General features: G+C 42.0%; 1 protein-coding gene across 2 annotated transcripts in view; it reads left to right on the top strand.

Annotated features, from left to right (window-relative positions):
* Positions 1–22,907, top strand: part of LOC143783367 (AP-1 complex subunit mu-1) — a 66,969-nt gene that overhangs the window by 26,693 nt on the left and 17,369 nt on the right. For both annotated transcript variants that reach the window (XM_077271785.1, XM_077271789.1), the window contains exons 6-9: positions 2,394–2,520; positions 16,310–16,452; positions 16,932–17,003; positions 18,991–19,149. In XM_077271785.1, the coding sequence (XP_077127900.1) occupies positions 2,394–2,520; positions 16,310–16,452; positions 16,932–17,003; positions 18,991–19,149 (501 nt within the window). The remainder of the gene's footprint in view (positions 1–2,393; positions 2,521–16,309; positions 16,453–16,931; positions 17,004–18,990; positions 19,150–22,907) is intronic.

Raw genomic sequence — 22,907 nt, 5'->3', positions numbered from 1 at the left:
GATCAGCTTCTATGAAGAGGTAAGTTCCGGTCTGGACCAAGGGAACCCAGTAGATGTAGTGTATATGGACTTTTCAAAAGCTTTTGATACGGTGCCACACAATAGGTTGATACATAAAATGAGAATAATGGGGATAGGGGAAAATATGTGCAAGTGGGTTGAGAGTTGGCTCAGGGATAGGAAACAAAGGGTGGTTATTAATGGAGCACACTCGGACTGGGTCACGGTTAGTAGTGGGGTACCACAGGGGTCAGTATTGGGCCCTCTTCTTTTTAACATATTTATTAATGACCTTGTAGGGGGCATTCAGAGTAGAATTTCAATATTTGCAGATGACACTAAACTCTGCAGGGTAATCAATACAGGGGAGGACAATTTTATATTACAGGCTGATTTATGTAAACTAGAAGCTTGGGCTGATAAATGGCAAATGAGCTTTAATGGGGATAAATGTCAGGTCATGCACTTGGGTAGAAGTAATAAGATGTATAACTATGTGCTTAATTCTAAAACTCTGGGCAAAACCGTCAATGAAAAAGACCTGGGTGTATGGGTGGATGACAAACTCATATTCAGTGGCCAGTGTCAGGCAGCTGCTACAAAGGCAAATAAAATAATGGGATGCATTAAAAGAGGCATAGATGCTCATGAGGAGAACATAATTTTACCTCTATACAAGTCACTAGTGCGACCACACTTAGAATACTGTGCACAGTTCTGGTCTCCGGTGTATAAGAAAGACATAGCTGAACTAGAGCGGGTGCAGAGAAGAGCGACCAAGGTTATTAGAGGACTGGGGGGTCTGCAATACCAAGATAGCCCCAAGTGTAATAACCTATTTAGTTTGGAAAAACTAAGACTAAGGGGTGATCTTATGTTAATGTATAAATATATGAGGCGACAGTACAGAGACCTTTCTGCTGATCTTTTTAATCATAGACCGGTGACAGGGACAAGGGGGCATCCTCTACGTCTGGAGGAAAAAAGGTTTAAGCATAATAACAGACGCGGATTCTTTACTGTAAGAGCAGTGAGACTATGGAACTCTCTGCCGTATGATGTTGTAATGAGTGATTCATTACTTAAATTTAAAAGGGGACTGGATACCTTTCTGGAAAAGTATAATGTTACAGGGTATATATATTAGATTCCTTGATAAGGCGTTGATCCAGGGAACTAGTCTGATTGCCGTATGTGGGGTCGGGAAGGAATTTTTTTCCCCATGATGGAGCTTACTCTTACCACATGGGGTTTTTTTGCCTTCCCCTGGATCAACATGTTAGGGCATGTTAGGTTAGGCTTTGGGTTGAACTAGATGGACTTAAAGTCTTCCTTCAACCTTAATAACTATGTAACTATGTAACTTTATGGACATAGACCCACAGCATGCAGTGAGTGCCACATTACAGATCCAATCTAGTTCTTACTGCTGATGGCTCTTGTCTATATTGGGGACAACGTAACGTAAGTACTAGATTGGATCTACAATGTGCCACTTATGTTGTTCCATTACCAACATGGGCTCACAGCGGGCGGTGAGTGCCATCTTACAGATCATACGTACTGCCTGCTGTTTGCACATCCATAATGTCGCAATATGAGTGCCACCTTACAGATCGTACGTACTGCCTGCTGTGTTTGCACATCCATAATGTCGCAATGTGAGTGCCACCTTACAGATCGTACGTACTGCCTGCTGTGTTTGCACATCCATAATGTCGCAATGTGAGTGCCACCTTACAGATCGTACGTACTGCCTGCTGTGTTTGCGCATCCATAATGTCGCAATGTGAGTGCCACCTTACAGATCGTACGTACTGCCTGCTGTTTGCGCATCCATAATGTCGCAATGTGAGTGCCACCTTACAGATCGTACGTACTGCCTGCTGTTTGCGCATCCATAATGTCGCAATGTGAGTGCCACCTTACAGATCGTACGTACTGCCTGCTGTGTTTGCGCATCCATAATGTCGCAATGTGAGTGCCACCTTACAGATCGTACGTACTGCCTGCTGTTTGCGCATCCATAATGTCGCAATGTGAGTGCCACCTTACAGATCGTACGTACTGCCTGCTGTGTTTGCGCATCCATAATGTCGCAATGTGAGTGCCACCTTACAGATCGTACGTACTGCCTGCTGTGTTTGCGCATCCATAATGTCGCAATGTGAGTGCCACCTTACAGATCGTACGTACTGCCTGCTGTGTTTGCGCATCCATAATGTCTCAATCTACATAGATCTGTAAAACAGAGTGCATGCAAAATGCTGAAGTGTTATTGAAGTGGACTATAAACATGTATATATATTTTTTTATTTTCAAAACCGCAATTTCCTGTGTTTTTTTTCTTCTAACAGTGCTCATATGAAATCTAAAATGTCCTTTTATCTTAGGTGAGTGCCAATGGAAATGTGCTGCGAAGTGAGATAGTTGGGTCCATAAAAATGAGAGTCTTTCTATCCGGAATGCCTGAACTGCGCCTTGGGTTGAATGACAAAGTTCTCTTTGAAAATACAGGACGTAAGAAAACTATTTACTTGTGCATTTTCCGGCTTTTATAGAAATGTAAATTGTATGTTTTATCTGCCCAGTATCCTAAACCAATATATAATAAGAATGGGACACCGAGCTTCAAGCTTCTGCAATGGGCTTACTTCTTTAACGCTTTCACTCCAATTCATCATTGCATTTTCACCTGTTTTTTGTTTAGTTTTTGGTGTTTTGTGCTTTTTTTTTTATTTGCCCTCGATTTCTTTCTTTATTTGCTCCCTTTTTGAAGTCTATTTTACGTGCTCGCCTGTTTTATGTTCTACTTTGTGCGCGAAGTTTAGTGATTCCAGATCTTTTCGCCTGATTCATCAATTGCGACTTTTTTAAAAAGTCACACAATTTGGCACAATTTCACCCGCGCCCACCTCCTGGAGTGTTTTTTTGTTTTTTTTCTTGTTGTTCAAAAAGTCGCATCTCTTGCAACATTCTGAAAAAGTTGTGACGTTATCAAAAATTTGCAAAAAATAGTTGGGATCCAAGAAGTATCGTTTCTCCTTGTGGAGAGTGACATGTTAAGCATGTCGAGGTGAGGAGACTTAAAGCCGCAATGCTCCTCTGGGAAATATGCAAATTGTCTCTTCTATAGAGTCTCTTCTATAGAGTTCTAGTCCTCTTCCTCTCTGAAGAGACAATTTGCATATTTCCCAGAGGAGCATTGCGGTTTTAAGTCTCCTCACCTTGACATGCTTAACATGTCACTCTCCACAAGGAGAAACGATACTTCTTGGATCCCGGTCAGACGCCTCTCAATCAGCCAAACCAGATCTCCACTTTGCACTGACGAGGGGCAGTACCCCGAAACACAGTGTCTGCAAATTGAGATTCTGGTTTGGCTATTATCCTAAGTCATGTGACAAGGCTCGTTAAAGGGTCGACATTGACTGTTAGGATTGCTACTTCCAATAGGTGGCACTAGAGTTCTAGTCCTCTTCCTCTCTGAAGAGACAATTTGCAAAAAATAGTTAAAAGGCCCTTTTTTGACTTTGTGCCAAATTCATGAAGCGAGTGCGCCATTTTGATGAATTTGGCATAATAAGCATCAGCAAAAATCTCAAGAAAACAAGTGACTTAACCCCTCAACAGCCTTGGATGTACTCAATACGTCATGGTCGGCTGTGCTTACTGACCTCGGACGTACTGAGTACGTCCAGGTGATTTTGCACACACAGTAGCTGTGCGCGCGTGATCGCTGCTGGGTGTTAGTGCCGGGGCTTCAGCTGTCAGAATCAGCTAAGTGCAAAAGCTGTGCCTACACTGCTACTGGCACTTTAACCCCCTACATGCTGCGATAAATAGCGATCGCACCAGGCAGGGGGAGAGAGCTCCCTCTGATCGGTGCCCCTGCAACATCATCATGGGGGGGTCCGATCGTTATCGTGGTGACCCGATGTCGTCATTACGACATCCGGGTCACCAGGCTATGGCAAGCTCCTCAGACCATGCGCAGGGCACAGTCTAAGGGGCTTGTGTCAGTGCAGCACTGACTGTTAAAAACCATTGCAATGCTCTTGAAAGTGAAAGTCCCATAGTGAGACGAATAAAAAAGTTATTTAAAAGTTAAAAAAAAAAAGTTAAAATTTAAAAAAAAACAACTGAAAATAATTTTTATAAAAATGTAAAAATATTATACTGATAAACTTAAAATTTTTTAATAAAAGGAAATGAAAAAGAGTACACGTGTTTGGGATCACTGTGTCTGGGGCGACCTGCCTCATAAAATTGACATTAATTGTGAAGGGTGGCTGGATTATAGCTGTTATTTAGGTTAGAGATTTGGCAGCTACCTCAGTTGCTAAAGATGAGCAGAGCGGTTCTTTGCCTCCTGATATTAAGGAATTATATGGTTTGGGCTGGATGACATGTTCATCACTGTCCTCTGTAAGTAGGTTCTGACCGTCCATGTCTGAGGCTGGCGCCGTCTTGAAGGTGTCATGTGAAATTGAAGGGCGGTAGGACAATGGCTGTTTTTGCCCGCTGCGGAGGAGGTAACAGTCCATAAATATAGGCTGCAGAATGAAGAAAGCATTTATCACCTAATATCTCATCAGTAGTCCAAGAGCAGGTAGCTCAGATATTAAAGTGCATAAGGTTATAGGCGAGCGAATGTAGAATATAATAAATCTCGCATGGTCGGCGCCTGAACTGGGAATTTCGTAATTTCACGGTGCCTGTATTGGTGGTCAACAGAGCTATGATGAGCTGGAGATTGTCATTTGTAACTTAGTTGTGCCGCAGGAATATTTTGTTCCTTTTGTACTCCCTACATACACAGGGAAACGTTGTCTCTGCTATGGTTGCAATGTTTTCTTTGTCCACAAGATGGCAGCAGAGAAACAGAATGGGCTTGATTACAGACTCTGTATATGTAATGCAGTAGTATATAAAAGTTTGGGCACCCCTGGTCAAAATTACTACCGGTATTATTGTGAACAGTTAAGCAAGTTGAAGATGAAATGATTTCTAAAACGCCTTAACGTAAAGATGACCTTTCCTTTCTATTTTAGGCTAAAAAAATATATATATATTTTCATCTTTACATTTTAAAAATTACAAAGGGTAAAATGGGCCCATGCGAAAGTTTGGGCACCCTCAGAGATTTTTGTTTTCTGTGATAACTTTGACCAAGGTTTCAGACCTTAACCCCTTCACCCCCAAGGGTGGTTTGCACGTTAATGACCAGGCCAATTTTTACAATTCTGACCACTGTCCCTTTATGAGGTTATAACTCTGGAACGCTTCAACGCATCCTGGTGATTCTGACACTGTTTTCTCGTGACATATTGTACTTCATGATAGTGGTAAAATTTCTTTGATATTACCTGCGTTTATTTGTGAAAAAAATGGAAATTTGGCGAAAATTTTGAAAATTTCGCAATTTTCCAACTTTGAATTTTTATGCAATTAAATCACAGTGATATGTCACACAAAATACTTAAGTAACATTTCCCACATGTCTACTTTACATCAGCACAATTGTGGAACCAAAATTTTTTTTTATTAGGGAGTTATAAGGGTTAAAAGTTGACCAGCAATTTCTCATTTTTACAACACCATTTTTTTTTTAGGGACCACATCTCATTTGAAGTCATTTTGAGGGGTCTATATGATAGAAAATACCCAAGTGTGACACCACTCTAAAAACTGCACCCCTCAAGGTGCTCAAAACCACATTCAAGAAGTTTATTAACCCTTCAGGTGTTTCACAGGAATTTTTGGAATGTTTAAATAAAAATGAACATTTAACTTTTTTTCACACAAAATTTACTTCAGCTCCAATTTGTTTTATTTTACCAAGGGTAACAGGAGAAAATGGACCCCAAAAGATGTTGTACAATTTGTCCTGAGTACTCCGATACCCCATATGTGGGGGTAAACCACTGTTTAGGCGCATGACAGAGCTCGGAAGCGAAGGAGCGCCATTTTACTTTTCAATGCAAAATTGACTGGAATTGAGATGGGACGCCATGTTGCGTTTGGAGAGCCCCTGATGTGCCTAAACATTGAAACCCCCCACAAGTGACACCATTTTGGAAAGTAGACCCCCTAAGGAACTTATCTAGAGGTGTGGTGAGCACTTTGACCCACCAAGTGCTTCACAGAAGTTTATAATGCAGAACCGTAAAAATAAAAAGTCATATTTTTTCACAAAAATTATCTTTTCGCCCCCAATTTTTTATTTTCCCAAGGGTAAGAGAAGAAATTGGACCCCAAAAGTTGTTGTCCAATTTGTCCTGAGTACGCTGATACCCCATATGTGGGGGTAAACCACTGTTTGGGCGCATGGGAGAGCTCGGAAGGGAAGGAGCGCCGTTTGACTTTTCAATGCAAAATTGACAGGAATTGAGATGGGACGCCATGTTGCGTTTGGAGAGCTGTTGTGAATTCTGCTCTTGGGCTCCCTCCGGTGGTTGTTGGAGGTAGTGCAGTTGTCTTGGGGTTGTAATCCAGGGCAGGTGTTTCTGCTGATTGCAGCTCTATTAGGTATTTAGGTGTGCAGGATCCATGAGTCCTCGCCAGTTGTCCATGGTTCATGGAGGGATTGCATCTCTCTCTGGTTCCTCATGCCCTGCTGCCAATTCAGCTAAGATAAGTGTCTGTTTTTTGCCTCTGTGCACACATGCAGTGTGCTTTGCATTTCAGTGCAATTCATTGTGTTTTTGTCCAGCTTAGACTTTGTTTGGATTTTTCAGTCATGCTGGATTCTCAGGTGATGCAGATATACTTTCTATGTCTTTAGTTAGATGTAGAATATTTGTATCATCTGCTGTGGATATTTTTAGGATTTTAATACTGACCGCTTAGAATTCTGTCCTATCCTTTATTTAGCTAGAAGTGCCTCTTTTGCTAAATCCTGTTTTTCTGCCTGCGTGTGTCTTTCCTCTTATACTCACAGTCAATATTTGTGGGGGGCTGCCTATCCTTTGGGGTTCTGCTCTGAGGCAAGATAGAATTCCATTTCCATCTATAGGGGTATTTAATCCTCCGGCTGTGTCGAGGTGTCTAGGACGTGTTAGGTACATCCCACGGCTACTTATAGTTGCGGTGTTAGTTTAGGGTTTGCGGTCAGTACAGGTACCACCTACTCCTGAGAAAGTCTCTCATGCGGCTCCAAGGTCATCGGATCATAACAGAGAGCCACTAATGTGCCTAAACATTGAAACCCCCCACAAGTGACACCATTTTGGAAAGTAGACCCCCTAAGGAACTCATCTAGATGTGTTGTGAGAGCTTTGAACCCTCAAGTGTTTCACTACAGTTTATAACGCAGAGCCGTGAAAATAAAAAAATAAACATTTCCCCAAAAATTATTTTTTAGCCCCCAGTTTTGTATTTTCCCAAGGGTAACAGGAGAAATTGGACCCCAAAAGTTGTTCTCCAATGTGTTCCGAGTACGCTGATACCCCATATGTTGGGGTAAACCCCTGTTTGGGCGCACGGGAGAGCTCGGAAGGGAAGGAGCACTGTTTTACTTTTTCAACGCAGAATTGGCTGAAATTGAGATCGGACGCCATGTCGCGTTTGGAGAGCCCCTGATGTGCCTAAACAGTGGAAACCCCCCAATTATAACTGAAACCCTAATCCAAACACACCCCTAATCCCAACGGTAACCCTAACCACACCTCTAACCCAGATACACCCCTAACCCTAATCCCAACCCTATTCCCAACCGTAAATGTAATCCAAACCCTAACTTAAGCCCCAACCCTAACACTAACTTTAGCCCTAACCCTAACTGTAGCCTTAACCCTAGCCCTAATGGGAAAATGGAAATAAATACATTTTTTAAATTTTTTTATTTTTCCCTAATTAAGCGGGTGATGAAGGGGGGTTTGATTTATTTTTATAGCGGGTTTTTTAGCGGATTTTTATGATTGGCAGCCGTCACACACTGAAAGACGCTTTTTATTGCAAAAAATATTTTTTGCGTTACCACATTTTGAGAGCTATAATTTTTACATATTTGAGTCCACAGAGTCATATGAGGTCTTATTTTTTGCGGGACGAGTTGACGTTTTCATTGGTAACATGTTCGGGCACGGGAGATTTTTTGATCGCTTTTTATTCTGATTTTTGTGAGGCAGAATGACCAAAAACCAGCTATTCATGAATTTCTTTTGCAGGAGGCGTTTATACCGTTCCGCGTTTGGTCAAATTGATAAAGCAGTTTTATTCTTCGGGTCAGTACGATTACAGCGATACCTCATTTATATCATTTTTTTAATGTTTTGGCGCTTTTATATGATAAAAACTTTTTTATAGAAAAAATAATTATTTTGGCATCGCTTTATTCTGAGGACTATAACTTTTTAATTTTTTCGCTGATGATGCTGTATGGCGGCTCATTTTTTGCGGGACAAGATGGCGTTTGCAGCGGTACCATGGTTATTTATATCCGTCTTTTTGATCGCGTGTTATTCCACTTTTTGTTTGGCGGTATGAGAATAAAGCGTTGTTTTTGCCTCTTTTTTATTTTTTTATTTTATGGTGTTCACTGAAGGGGTTAACTAGTGATATAGTTTTATAGGTGGGGTCGTTACGGACGTGGCGATACTAAATATGTGTACTTTTATTGTTTGATTTTTTTTTTTATTTAGATATAGAAATGTATTTATGGGAATAATATATATATTTTATTTATTTATTTAGGAATTTTTTTTTTCTTTTTTTCTTTTTTTTTTACACATGTGGGAATTTTTTTTTTTACTTTGTCCCAGGGTGGGACATCACAGATCGCTGATCTGACAGTTTGCACAGCACTCTGTCAGATCACCGATCTGAGTTCCAGTGCTGCAGGCTTACCAGAGCCTGGTCTGCACCCGGAAGTAATCCCTGCAGGACCCGGATGCAGCCCCGTGGCCATTTTGGATCCGGGGCCTGCAGGGATAGGAGGTAAGAGACCCTCGCAGCAACGCGATCACATCGCGTTGCTCCGGGGGTCTCAGGGAAGCCCGCAGGGAGCCCCCTCCCTGCGCAATGCTTTCCTGTACCGTCGGCACACCGCGATCATGTTTGATCGCGGTGTGCCAGGGGTTAATGTGCCGGGGGCAGTCCGTGACCGCTCCTGGCGCATAGTGCTGGATGTCAGCTGCGATAGGCAGCTGACACTCGGCCGCGCTCCCCCCGTGAGCGCGGCCGATCGTGCTGGACGTACCATTCCGTCCTTGGGAATTAGGGCCCACCCCACATGGACGGAATAGTACGTCCAATGGCAGAAAGGGGTTAATTAGCCTGTTAGGGTTATGACTTATTCACTGTCATCCTTAGGAAAGGCCAAGTCATGCAAATTTCCCAGCGTTATAAAAACGCAGCCTCCTATAACTTGTGCCAAAAAACAGCCATGGGTTCTTCTAACTCGCTGCCTAGCACTCTGAAAATGGTGGAGGCCCACAAAGCAGGTGGAGGCTAGAAGAAGATAGTAAAGAGTTTTCAAGCTGGCCTTTCCTACTCACAAAATGTAATTAAGAGCATGGCAGTTAACAGAAACAGTGGAGGTCAAGATAAGGTCTGGAAGACCAAGCAAAATTTCCTTGAGTTACTCGTAGGATTGCTAGAGCTGCAAATCAGAGCCCCCACTTGCCTGCAAAATACCTTCAGAAAGATGTATCAGACTCTGGAGCTGTAGTATATCGTTCAACTGTTCAGAGGCAGCTGCACAAATATGGCTTTCCTGGAAGAGTCATCAGAAGAAAACCTCTCCTTCTTCCTCACTATAAAATTCAGCATCAGATGTATGCAAAAGAACATCTTAACAAGCATTTTGGAAACAAATCCTGTGGACCGGTGAGGTCAAAATAGAACTCTCTGGCCACAACGATCAAAGGTATGGGTAGTGTAAAAAAGAGCACAGAATTTAAAAAAAATAAATAAATATCTCGCCAACCATTAACCCCTTAGTGACAGAGCCAATCTTGTACTTATTGACCAAACCAATTTTTACAATTCTGACCACTGTCACTTTGAGGTTATAGCTCAAATGCTGGAAATGTTGAAGGAAAAAAATGAACATTTTAGTTTTTTCACAATTTTTTTTTATTTTGGAATCAAACTTTTTTTTATTTTCACAAGGGTATCAAGAGAAAATGGACCATAAAATTTGTTGGGCAATTTCTCCTGAGTACGCCGATACCCCGTATGTGGGGGAAAGCCACTGTTTGTGCGCATGGCAGAGCTCAGAAGGGAGGGAGCACCGTTTGACTTTTTGAGCGCAAAATTGGCTGGAATCAATGACGGGCGCCATGTCGCATTTGGAGACCCTCTGTTGTACCTAAACATGGAAACACCCCAATTCTAATTCCAGCTCTAACCCTAGCCCCAACTCTAATGGAAAAATGGAAAAAAATACATTTTTTAAATTTTATGATTTTTACCTAACTAGGGGGGTGATAAAGAGGGGTTAGATTTACTATTTTTTTTTTAAACGTGATCACTGTGATAGACCCTATCACAGTGATCAAAATGAACCAATAGGAGAGTAAGATCTCATGCGCCCACCATTTTCTTACTGGAGATTTTCCGACTCTGTGGGGTGCTATAACCTTATTTCTCAGCGCTGTTAAAAAGCGGCGCTGAGGAATAAGTACCCTTAACTTAAAAAGGCATACCGGCAGTCGTTAAGGGGTTAAGCATGGTGGTGGATCAATCATTGTTTGGGGTTTGTGTTTTAGCCAATGGCATGGGAAACATTTCACAGATAGAGGAAAGAATGGATTCAAATAAATTTCAACAAATTATTGATACAAACATAAAAAAAAAAAAAGTGAAGAGAATGGCTTCTTCAAATGTATAATGATCCTAAACATACGTCAAAATCCACAATAAACTACCTCAAAAAGTGCAAGCTGAAGGTTTTGCATTGGCCCACACAATCCCATGATCTGAACATCATTGAAAATCTGTGGCTAGACCTCAAAATAGTGCATTCAAGACGACCCTGGAATCTCACAGAACTGGAAGAATTTTCCAAGGAAGAATGGATGAAAATGCCTCAAACAAGAATTGAAAAACTTTTGGCTGTCTACAAAAAGTGTTTATAAGCTGTGATACTTTCAAAAAGGGGTGCTACCAGGTACAAAAGGTTTAAAAGAGATAATTTAATCTTCAGCTTGTGTAACTGCTCACAATGACAGTCATTTTGATCAGGGGTGCCCAAACTTTTACATGCCACTGTATAAGGCAGAGGACTCTTCAGCAAACCATGCAGTGCAGGTCTATTTGACTTGACCAGTATATTTAGATTTGGATTACAGGCTTTGGCTAAGGGGCCACAAAGATGCATGCTGCTTTCTGCCTAAGTGCCACCTGGGATGTGTGCTGAAGGGAGAGGGGGGTAGCCACAGGTAGGCCTGCAGTGATATTCAAGATGATGCAGGGGAGAATAGGTGAGGATGCACTGCACTCACCGGGATTTCTTCTGCTTCTGCGTCCCACGGGAGGATAAAGGGAATTGTTGCCAGTAAGTCGCACTCTATCGGCAGGAACCGCTCAGATCCCTTTGGTGGTGTCGGTGACCACACTGCAGCAGCGTTAAGCTGGGTGGATAAGCTCTCTCCTCCCTAACCTTCCGCAAACCTGTATGGGTCCCGCCTCTGGAGGGGCAAGGAGTGCGTGCCCAGGACAGAAGATGATGACCTTGCGTGCCCTGGATTTTAATCCATGACAGCGTAATGTGTTACTGATGGTAATGTTTGATTCTGTGATCCCAGTTCTCTTTATGTCTTTGACCAGCTCTTTGGTCTTGGCAATGGTGGAGAAGTTGTAGTATGATTGAGTGTGTGGACAGATTTCTTTTGATACAGTTAACGAGTTCAAACAGGTTCAATTAATACAGGTAATGAGTGCAGAGTAGGAGGGCTTCTTAAAGATAAACAGGTCTGTACGTGGCAGAATTGTTTGTTTGGTAGGTGATCAAATACATTTTTCATGCAATAAAATGCAATTGAATTATTTGAAAATCATACAATGTAATTTTCTGGGTTTTATTTTTAGACTCTGTCTCTCATAGTTGACATGTACCTACGATAAAAATTACAGACCTCTCCATTATTTATAGGTGGGAAAACTTGCAAAATCGTCAGTGTATCAGATACTTATTTTCCCCAATGTAGGTGACTGGATGTTCTTCTCCGTTAACCTCCTGTGACAAAACCACTCCTAGGCCTGCCTCAGATGCCTGGTGAGGACAGGCTGTCCACACAACGCCAACTTCATGGACTGGAATGTTTCGTCCGCCTGACGGTTCCATCGAACCATGACCAATTTTCTTTCCTTTAAGAGATCTGGAAAAGCAGCCAATCTAGAAAAATTAGATATAAACCATCGGTCGTACCTAATGATGCTGGAGAACGCTCTCTCCTATTTCGTAGTAAGAGGCAGGGGTTTTGAAAGGCCTCGGTTTTTCTTTATTTGGGGTTTCATAACCACACAGCTAATCATGTACCCCAAGTACTAGGCTACCTCTCGACCTAATGCACATTTTATAGTGTTTGCCGTCAACCCGCAGCTTTGAGTGAATCCACTACCGCTTGAACCTGGGTCAAGTGGATGCGCCAGTCGTTAATAAAGATAATATCATCCAAATACACTAACACATACTTCTGATGGGTTTCAGCTTCTGGAACGTGGCTGGGGCCCCATATAACCCAAAAGGCAAGACAACAGTGATACCCTACCGCGCAATGAAGACAGTCTTTTCTTTAGCCGACTGTCAGAGGCACCTGACAGTAACCCTTGGTCAGATCAAGTATCATGAAGTACTGGGTCTGTCCCAGTCTCTCAATCAGCCCATTTACCCTGAGCATTGGATTAAGGTCAAATTTTGACACTTCATTCAGTTTCTGGAAATCGTTACAAAATCGTAACGATCTGTCCGTCTTCGGAATCCGTACAGTGGGACTGACCCACTCACTCCTGGACTCCTCAATAACTCCTAGCTGTATCATTTTTTTCACCTCAGCCGAAATGGCTTGCCTCCAGCACACTGTACAGTTTCATTCGTACTCTTATCTGAAGTTTGGTGACATTGTCATGGTGGATCAGAGATGTACGGCTGGGCAATTCTGGAATACATCTGTATTGTGCTGCATTAATATTCCAGCCTCCTGTTTCTGCTGTCTAGATAGAGCATCACTTATCTTTACCTTATTCCCGGACCAGTGTCGGAGGGTCCACAGTCGATATGACCGGAGTCACATTAATAACCATACACTCCCGGTCTTTCCATGCCTCTAACAGATTTACATGATATAGTTGCTTAAGTTTCCTCTTCCCGAGCTGATATATCTTGTAATTCATCTCCCTAGTTTTTTCCCGGACTTCATATGGCCCCTGTCACTTGGCCAAGAGTTTACTTTCTGTGGTGGGCACTAAGACTATTACACTCTAGGCTCTGTGCTGCCTGGGCATCCACAAGGTGTTCCTTTACTATAGGCATTACCTCTGTTATCTGGTCCTACATAATAACGTTCTCTGCTGCACTTTTATGGTGAGTAGGCTCCTGTTCCCACGTGTCTTTGGCTACGTCCAGCAGACCCCCTGGGATGTTTGCCGTATAATGGCTTGATTGGTGAGAACCCCGATGAAGAATGCGGTACCTCTCGGACGTTAAACATTAAATAGGGCAGTAACATATCACTATCCCTGTCCTCTTTGGAGACCACTTTTGTGAGCATAGATTCCATGCTTTTGTTAAATCTTTCAACTAGATCATCGGTCTGTGGTTGATACCACAACATGCGCAATTGTTCAATCTGGAGCAGCTTGCACAGTTTCTTTGTCATCTTGGACATAAAAGGAGTCCCCTAATTCGTAAGGATCTCCTTAGGTAGCCCAAGGCGGCAGAACATGGCAAATAGCTGCTGGCCAATAAGTTTAGCCGAGGTGAGAAAGCAGAATTGCCTACGGGTAACGAGTGGCATAATCCACTACCACTAATTTGTTGGTGGCCACGGGTGGATTTTTACAAATTGGCTCCACCAGATCCATGGCAATCCACTCTAAAGGTACCTCAATAGTAGGCAGAGGTACCATTGAACTATGGAAATTTGCATTGGATGTGGTCAGCTGACACTCTAGGCAAGACTCAAAACCTCTGCATAAATCACGGGCCAAAAGAACTGCTGCAGAATCCACTCTTGTTTCTTTAACCCCTAGGTGACCACCCAGCAGGTGTTTGTGGACCATCTCGAGCACCGTCCATCGGTACGACTGGGGGCACTACCAACTGTTCCACTACTTCTTCCCAGATTCGTCAACCCAACATAGCAACTACTGGTTGACCACCATACTCATCTCTGCACTAGATTGCTGAGCCACCCCATTAATCTTTATCACCTTTCCCATACCCGGGTTGGTGTGGGATCCTGGAGCTGAGGTCTCCCAAACGTTCTCTGGGATACTTCTAGCTGCGGGATTGATAGGGTCTTCCTGACCTTGAAATTTGGATTTGAGAGTACAGATTTTGCACCTCTTTATGAGCCCCACACTGTGCCTAAACTGCAGTTAGGCTATGTGCACACATAGTTTAGAGCTCTGCGGATTTTTCCGCAGCGGATTTGAGAAATCCGCAGGTAAAAGGCACTGCTTTTACCTGCGGATTTACCGCGGATTTTGCGTGGATTCCACCTGCGGTTTTACACCTGCGGATTCCTATTATGGAGCAGGTGTAAACCGCTGTGGAATCCGCACAAAGAATTGACAACCCGCAGCGTTTCCGCACGTTTTTTTCCGCAGCATGTGCACAGCGGATTTCCATAGGTTTAAATTGTACTATAAACGCATGGAAAGCTGCTGCGGATCCGCAGCAAAATCCACAACGTGTGCACTTGGCCTTAGAGTCCACGTGTTTGGCATTACAGCATCGAGGGGAGCCCGTGTCTCCAGAAGCTAGGCACAATGTACTGGGCACTACAATGTCATATTTGCATTTTCACTTGGCAATACTGCTTGTTTCTGGAAAAAAAACCCATGGAGTCAGTCATCACTACACCTGTAGATGAATTCCCAGAGGGTTTCATTCACTACTGAGGCAGCAGAGTTACTCTGGACTCCGTCCGGCCTCTGTTCAGTGCTGTCCCTCTTTTCAGAGGTACACAAAACTGTGGGGAACCGCGATTTTATGCGTGCGTAAAAAGACAGGCTCGGCCGGATCATAGCCTAGTAATTTTTCCTGTATGACTCTTGAGTCACTGCAAAAGTCCCAGGCAGGGTAGAGGAGGGAGCAGCTGGGTCAGGAGTTGATGAGAGAAATGATTCATGCAAGGAAAATAAGACTTCTTGTTTCCTGTTTTTCACAGTGCATCAATCTGCCTCATTATAGGGAATCTTCCACTGGATTGATTGACCGATCACAGTGATCGAAGTCAGTCGGGACAGCTTAAAGACATGAAGCGTATTGCACATCATGATGTGGAAACTGACACTTGATCATGATGTGCTATATAGTGGTTAATATCTTGCAATTGTCATGTTACACAGCACTGTTTACTTAAAATTATGCAGTTTTCCTTTCTACCTAGCTAATTCTTCTCTTTTCCATTCGGTCTATAACATCACGTGATTAAAAACTGACCAGCTGAATCCTAAGCTCTATGTAGAAACGGGAGGTCATTTTTCCCTGTATGAGTGGTAAGTCACTGCCAATGTCTCTGGCAGGTGGAGGAGGAGCTGCTGGGTCAGGAGTTGGAGGGGAATAATAAATGCAGGGACAAAAGACTTCCTGTTTCTTCATAAAGCAAAGAATTAGCTGGATAGAAAGGCAAAATGAGCAATTTTAAGAACACAGTGCTGTATAATATATATTGCAATATATTCAGATGATAAAACTTTGATGGGAATGCTTCTTTAAGGGCGTAAAATACTGCTTGGCTTCATAGCTATACCACCATGGCGGTGAGAGACCTCTTATTTCAATAAGGAATGGAGCACGTGATGACACTGTAATTATTTGTGATTTAGTGTAAGGGTTAACCTAAAAGATGTTTGTTATATATTGTTTATGTAAAATATATAGAAGATTCCACATGGCATGTGAGAGAGGATAATTTTAGGTTGAGTGGGATTATGTTGACTGCGGACATGTTCTCATTATGTTGGCTCATAGTGAGTGGAAGTACTCAGGCTACCATGTGCCACTGGGAAATATTGGCTGTGTCTTAAATAGAAACTGATTTCTGGCAAATCTATGTCTGAAGAAGTATTTAATGTATGTATGTAGGTCTGCAAACATACTGTAGATGACTTATAAGATTTGTGACCCTTTTAGGTGGAAAGAGCAAGTCTGTAGAACTAGAAGATGTCAAGTTCCACCAATGTGTGCGCTTATCCAGATTTGAAAATGACAGGACAATATCTTTCATTCCTCCAGACGGGGAGTTTGAGCTCATGTCTTATCGCCTGAACACTCATGTAAGTGCCGTTTTGTATTGTATACATGTACTGTGCTCTAGGAGAAAAGAAATGGAGACAGTCACCCATATGCTATGTTTACATGAACGTTGCCGTTTTCAGGCGAGTCACTTCTGATGTGTCTGGGTCCAAGTTGCATTTTCTTCCTGGTTTATTACTCACTCTAGGATTCATGTAGACAGTCATATAACTCAGACGAGTGCTATCCGTCGTTTTGACCCCATGTTATTGAATGAGGCCGTGCACATGTCTGTTTTTTTTTCCGGTGGGCTGAGGATAAACAATCACAACATGCACTATTTGCCTCCCATAATCGGTTGGCACGCGCCCAATCGTGTCTGAGTCCATGGAAAATATCGGACAGAACTCGGGAAACATCAAAGCCTGATCAGAGTCTTAATAGCATAATTGGGCCGATTTTCTCAGATATGGCATCGGCCCTTAGGAATAACATTTTAGCTTTATTTCCACCCTTTTAGGTAAAGCCTCTCATCTGGATTGAATCTGTAATTGAAAAACATTCCCACAGCCGAATTGAATACATGATCAAGGTTGGTATATGTCATCTCAAAATGTTTTGGTTTAAAGAGTAACTAAACCTGTTAAGCCTTTTTCTTTTTAAGTTTGGAGGCAGTATAAATGCCTACTGAGGCATCCCTACCAATTGAGGAAAAGAGCAGAGAATTGTGCAAGTTGGGAGCAGGAGCCCACCGCTCCTGCCTGAGTGAGTGCACAGGACACAGGACGAATTAGGCTATGTGCACACGTTGCATATTTGACTGTGGAATTTAAGCAATGTGAAAAGTAACGCTAGCCGTACACATACTGTGGCTGCCTACAGCGGACATCTGTCACTCTCCACCAAATCTGCCATAGATATGAACATTCGGCTTGGGCTGAGCACTCGTGTGTTTTTAATGGGGAAAGTGATAAATCCTCCCTGCTTATAGCTGTGGCAGCTTATCTACTGGAGGATTCAACTACCTGACCCTTATGATGTCCGGTGGGAGGACCACACATTCAATGATCAGCCAATATCTGTAGGTTCAACCATCTCTGATGTGTTCTGTAATAGAAAATCTTGTGTTTCTTACTACGGTACAATTTAATGTTGAAAAAATATATTTTGTATTATATAGGAATTTTGAAGTGGGTCTGAGGATGAATTTCCATAGTGGCTTGACCCTAATTTCTTGATACCATGAATGTGTAGATTAAAATGGTAATGAGGAATGATGATTAATTTCGGAAGAAGAGAGACTAAGGCAGGAAAAAAATAAAATCTAGATCAATTTTTGTCATGTTAACACTATTTTTCTGCAGATTGTATTCCATATTTTGCATAAAGATCCACATCCCGTACATGTGAATGGGATTTCTGCAACCCTGTTCAGATGTATGTGACCTTTTCTGTGAAGCCCACAGCACCCAGGGGTCAGACGGGAATATACACGTAGGATGTAAACCTGTTGTGGGAAATAAGCCCTTGACATTGGACTTGTGAGTCCTTGTAATAAATGCAGAAGCATAGGAGCGATGTATGGTAGTATTTGGTCCCAGTGCTCTGGGGGGGTATTACTAGGAGACAGCAGAACAATGAAACACTTGTGGGGTCTTTTTTTGGCATTAATACATGTGGGCTGAGTGGCTTTTTTCTGTGGAATTTTATCCTCACATTTTTCCAAAAGTTATTGAAGTTGTGATAAAAAACCTGTGGCAGAAAACCCAGCGTATTGCAGTCAGACGCCACAAACCAAGACCTTGTATATGTTAACATTTAGCATAGATTGCTGTCCTAATTTATTCTAGACCTTTAATTATAAAATTGTCGCATCGTTATACTGTCTAATCTAAGGTCACACCACCCATTGGTTGCTTTACTTTGTGTTCTGGATTTTTCCCAAACTTTTAGTGCAATATTTGTGCACTTTGTCACATTTCAAATTGCACCAATTTCCAGCAATCTAGACACTTTTCAAGCCAGCTTACGTTTCTTTGTGAAGGTGATAACGCGTCTTATCCACAGAATAAATGTGTTAGAAGGAAGGCATGTAGGACAAGGTTTATTTGTTTTTTTGGCACTCTTTGAATTTAGTTTAGTAAATCTTCCTCGGTGTTAAACCAGCGTAATGGTATGAAGATGATGGTGAGGTATTGCTTGCCAAGTCCATCTTTAGGGCAAGCAAGCGTTTCCCAGTCTCATTATGCAATTATATGAAAAGTTTTCTTGAAACATTTTCCAGTTCTATAGATGAGATCGTAAAGGATGTGACGTTCATAAAATGTACTTTATATGAAGCTTTACTTGCTCACTGACCAATTCTGTGTACTGTGAGGAATAACCGGTCTCGTGTTAGTGATGCTCCTTAGATACATACAGTGGCATGTAAAAGTTTGGGCAGGCCTAGTCAGAATTACGATTATTGTGATAAGCAAGTAATTTGGAAGTTTTATGGGGTGCAGAACACCCTTTTGATGGGTGCTTTGGATCGCGCTTATGTAATATGCATATTATTTCTCTTCCCTTTTTTTTCATAGGCCAAAAGCCAATTCAAGCGCCGCTCCACTGCCAACAATGTGGAAATTCACATTCCAGTCCCAAACGATGCCGATTCTCCCAAGTTCAAAACCACAGTTGGCAGTGTAAAATGGGTGCCAGAAAATAGCGAGATAGTGTGGTCAATAAAGTCTTTTCCGGTAAGAACCCATACAATGTTGACTGCATTTCTAGATTACTCAGATTAAAGTATCAGATTCCACTTGCTGGTATCCGTAAGTATTATTTTTTACAATAATGGAAGCCACAGTAAGGTGTGGACTGGGATATATTTTTTAATTCAGGAATTAAGCTCTCCAAGACTGACTCATTTTTTCAATTCAAAAGTGACCTTTTTTTTCTTCTTTCATCTTTTCCTTTGCCGCCATCCCCCCCCCCGAATAAGTATTTGATTTTTTGTATCTCTTAAAGTCCGCTTTATGATTCCAGAGATTTGGGCCTTTTTCTTTCCATCATAAGAAATCTTCTTCATTAATGGTTGATCGACACATTCCAGTAGCCATAGTATTATTTGATTTATTTTTGGCAATGTAGCTGAATGAGATCTTGTTTTGTGGCGACTTATTACCTAACTCACTAACTCTTTATGGAGAGAAATAGGAAAAAAAAGGTATTCTGCAGTTTAACATTTCATGATATTTATGTGCTACTATTCAATAATAATTTTGTTCAGTGGGTCAGCACAATTGTCACGGTATCAAATTCACGTGTTGTCCTTTGTTTTACTACTTTTGTACAGTAAATACTGTTTGAAAAAAAGTTTTCTTGTTAATAGCAATACAGGACTGTGGGTCTTCGCCCTGCCACTAGGAGGCTCAACAGTAGATGAAATAAAGGTGTGGGCCCCCCCTTAATGGACTACCATAATTTTTGGACTATAAGACGCCCCAGACCACAAGACACACCCCAAATTTTGGGGTGGAAAATAGCACAAATAAGATTTTTATAAGCTAGGGGTCCGTCTTATTGTCCGAATTTAAGGTATTTTACCTGAGAGCCGGTGGTGGTACAGAAGTGGGGCAATGCTGCAGTCCTGGGGTCCGGTGTCGGCGGTTAGGCAGAACTGGAGCAGGGTCCCATCCTCAGGATGATGGCGGCAGAAATATGACGGCGCCGCGGCCCGGTGTCCATGGTGAGCAGAGTGCATCACCGGTTTCCCTGCGGCCATCTTCCTGAATCTGTTAGCCGCCGGAGGCTTCAGTAAAGAGGCCGCGCGTGTGCAAATTAAGATCTCGGCGGCCATTTTCCTGAAGCCGAGTGCCGCCGAGATTTCAATCACTGATTGCACATGTACACACGCTGTACCATGCAATCAGCATTACATACAGTAGGTACGGAAAGTATTCAGACCCTGTACATTTTTCACTCTTTCATTGCAACCATTTGGTAAATTAAAAAAAGTTCTTTTTTCTTGTTAATGTACACTCTGCACCCCATCTTGACTGAAAACCCCCCAGAAATGTAGAATTTGTTGAAAATTTGTTAAGAAAGAAAAACTGAAATATCACATGGTTATAATTATTCAGACCCTTTGCTCAGTATTGAGTAGAAGCACCCTTTAGAGCTAGAACAGACATGAGTCGTCTTGGGAATGATGCAACAAGTTTTTCACATCTGGATTTGGGGATCCTCTGCCATTCTTCCTTGCAGATCCTCTCCAGTTCCGTCAGGTTGGATGGTGAAGGTTGGTGGACAGCCATTTTCAGGTCTCTCCAGAGATGCTCAATTGGGTTTAGGTCAGGGCTCTGGCTGGGCCAGTCAAGAATGGTCACAGAGTTGTTCTGAAGCCACTCCTTTGTTATTTTAGCTGTGTGCTTAGGGTCATTGTTTTGTTGGAAGGTGAACCTTTGGCCAAGTCTGAGGTCCAGAGCACTCTGGAAGAGGTTTTTGTCTAGGATATCTCTGTACTTGGCCGCATTTATGTTTCCTTCAATGGCAACCAGTCATCCTGTGCCTGTAACTTAAAAACTCCCCCATAGCATGATGTTTTACTGTTAGGATTGTATTTATTGGGCAGATGATGAGCAGTGCCTGGTTTTCTCCACACATACCACTTAGAATTATCACCAAAAAGGTCTATCTTAGTCTCATCAGACCAGAGAATCTTATTTCTCATAGTCCGGGAGTCCTTCATGTGTTTTTTTTTTTTTTTTTTTAGCAAACTCTATGCGGGCTTTCATATGTCTTGCACTGAGGAGAGGCCACTATGCCATAAAGGCCCGACTGGTGGAGGGCTGCAGTGATAGTTGACTTTGTGGAACTTTCTCCCCTCTCCCTACTGCATCTCTGAAGCTCAGCCACAGTGATCTTTGGGTTCGTCTTTACCTCTCTCACCAAGTCTCTTCTCCCACGATTGCTCAGTTTGGCTGGAAGGCCAGGTCTAGGAAGACTTCTGGTGGTCCCAAACTTCTTCCATTTAAGCATTATGGAGGCCACTGTGCTCTTAGGAACCTTGAGTACTGCAGAAATTCTTTTGTAACCTTGGCCAGATCAGATCTGTGCCTTGCCACAATTCTGTCTCTGAGCTTCTTGGCCAGTTCCTTTGACCTCATGATTCTCATTTGGTCTGACATGCACTGTGAGCTGTGAGGTCTTATATAGACAGGTGTGTGCCTTTCCAAATCAAGTCCTATCAGTTTAATTAAACAAAGCTGGACTCCAATGAAAGATGGAAGAACCATCTCAAGGAGGATCACAAGGAAATGGACAGCATGTGACTTAAATACGAGTGTCTGAGCAAAGGGTCTGAATACTTATGACCATGTGATATTTCAGTTTTTCTTGTTTAATAAATTTGCAAAAATTTCTACGTGTGCTTTTTTCAGTCAAGATGGGATGCAGAGTGTACATTAATGAGAAAAAATGAACTTTTTTTGAATTTATCAAATGGCTGCAATGAAACAAAGAGTGAAAAATTTAAAGTGGTCTGAATACTTTCTGTACCCACTTTATATGTCTGTCATGGAGCACAAACACGTGTTTGTGTTCATGATGGCCCCAAAATTGAAATTTCAACAACAAGAAAGAAAAGTCGAGGAGTTGCGAAAATCGCTGGATGGATAGACATGTTGTACTGAGTATGCCATGCACAAAAAGTACATGCACTTACATGCCTTGGCTGGTATTAATGAGGCTATTAATGGTTGTTTGAGGAATGTTCTGCCACACTGAATGCACTAGTGTAAACAAATTATCAAGATTCTCTGCTGGCAGCTTCCTTTCCAGTTGGTGACCATTTGTGACCCAGATGCTACTACAGGCCAAGCAACATGCGGCTTAGTGGTGTCATGCTCAAAAAGCAGTTCCTGAGAAAGAAAAGCAAACTTCTGTCCAATATGTAATATGAATTGTTACAGATTTGAAAGTAAAAAGAATACATCACTATGGGGACCAGAGTTTAAATTTGATTTAGTAGTCTTTTGTGGTCTGTAAAAAAAAAAAAAAAAAAAAAAAAAAAAAAAGTGAAAAAGAAACACTCCTTTTATTTTTCTTTACATATTCCCCAAATATTGGCGACAAAATATAACTGTAAGAATTGCATAAATTAAAGGGAGTCTGTCGCCCCTTTTTTTGATTTGAGATAAAAATATGGTTCAATTGTGCATGAGCTCTGCATTACCGCTGTACCTTTCATATCCCCCGATTCCCCACCTTTGCTGAGAAAATTCCTTTTTCCTATGTAAATTACCCGAGTCCGGTCCGATGGGCGGGGCCTATTCACCATTTCTCCCCATGAAAGGTACTGATGAAAAGCAGAGCTCGGTCACAATTGAACCATATCTCAAATAAAAAAAAGAAAGGGGGTGACAGATTCCCTTTAAGCACTATGTATTGCAAAAAGTATTTTAGCATCTTAGCAAGAAAAAGATTTAGAATATAATTAGAGTTCTTAAAACGG

Source organism: Ranitomeya variabilis, chromosome 1 (assembly GCF_051348905.1).
Source record: "Ranitomeya variabilis isolate aRanVar5 chromosome 1, aRanVar5.hap1, whole genome shotgun sequence".
Lineage (NCBI taxonomy): Eukaryota > Metazoa > Chordata > Amphibia > Anura > Dendrobatidae > Ranitomeya > Ranitomeya variabilis.
This window is presented reverse-complemented; position numbering and strand designations above follow the sequence as displayed.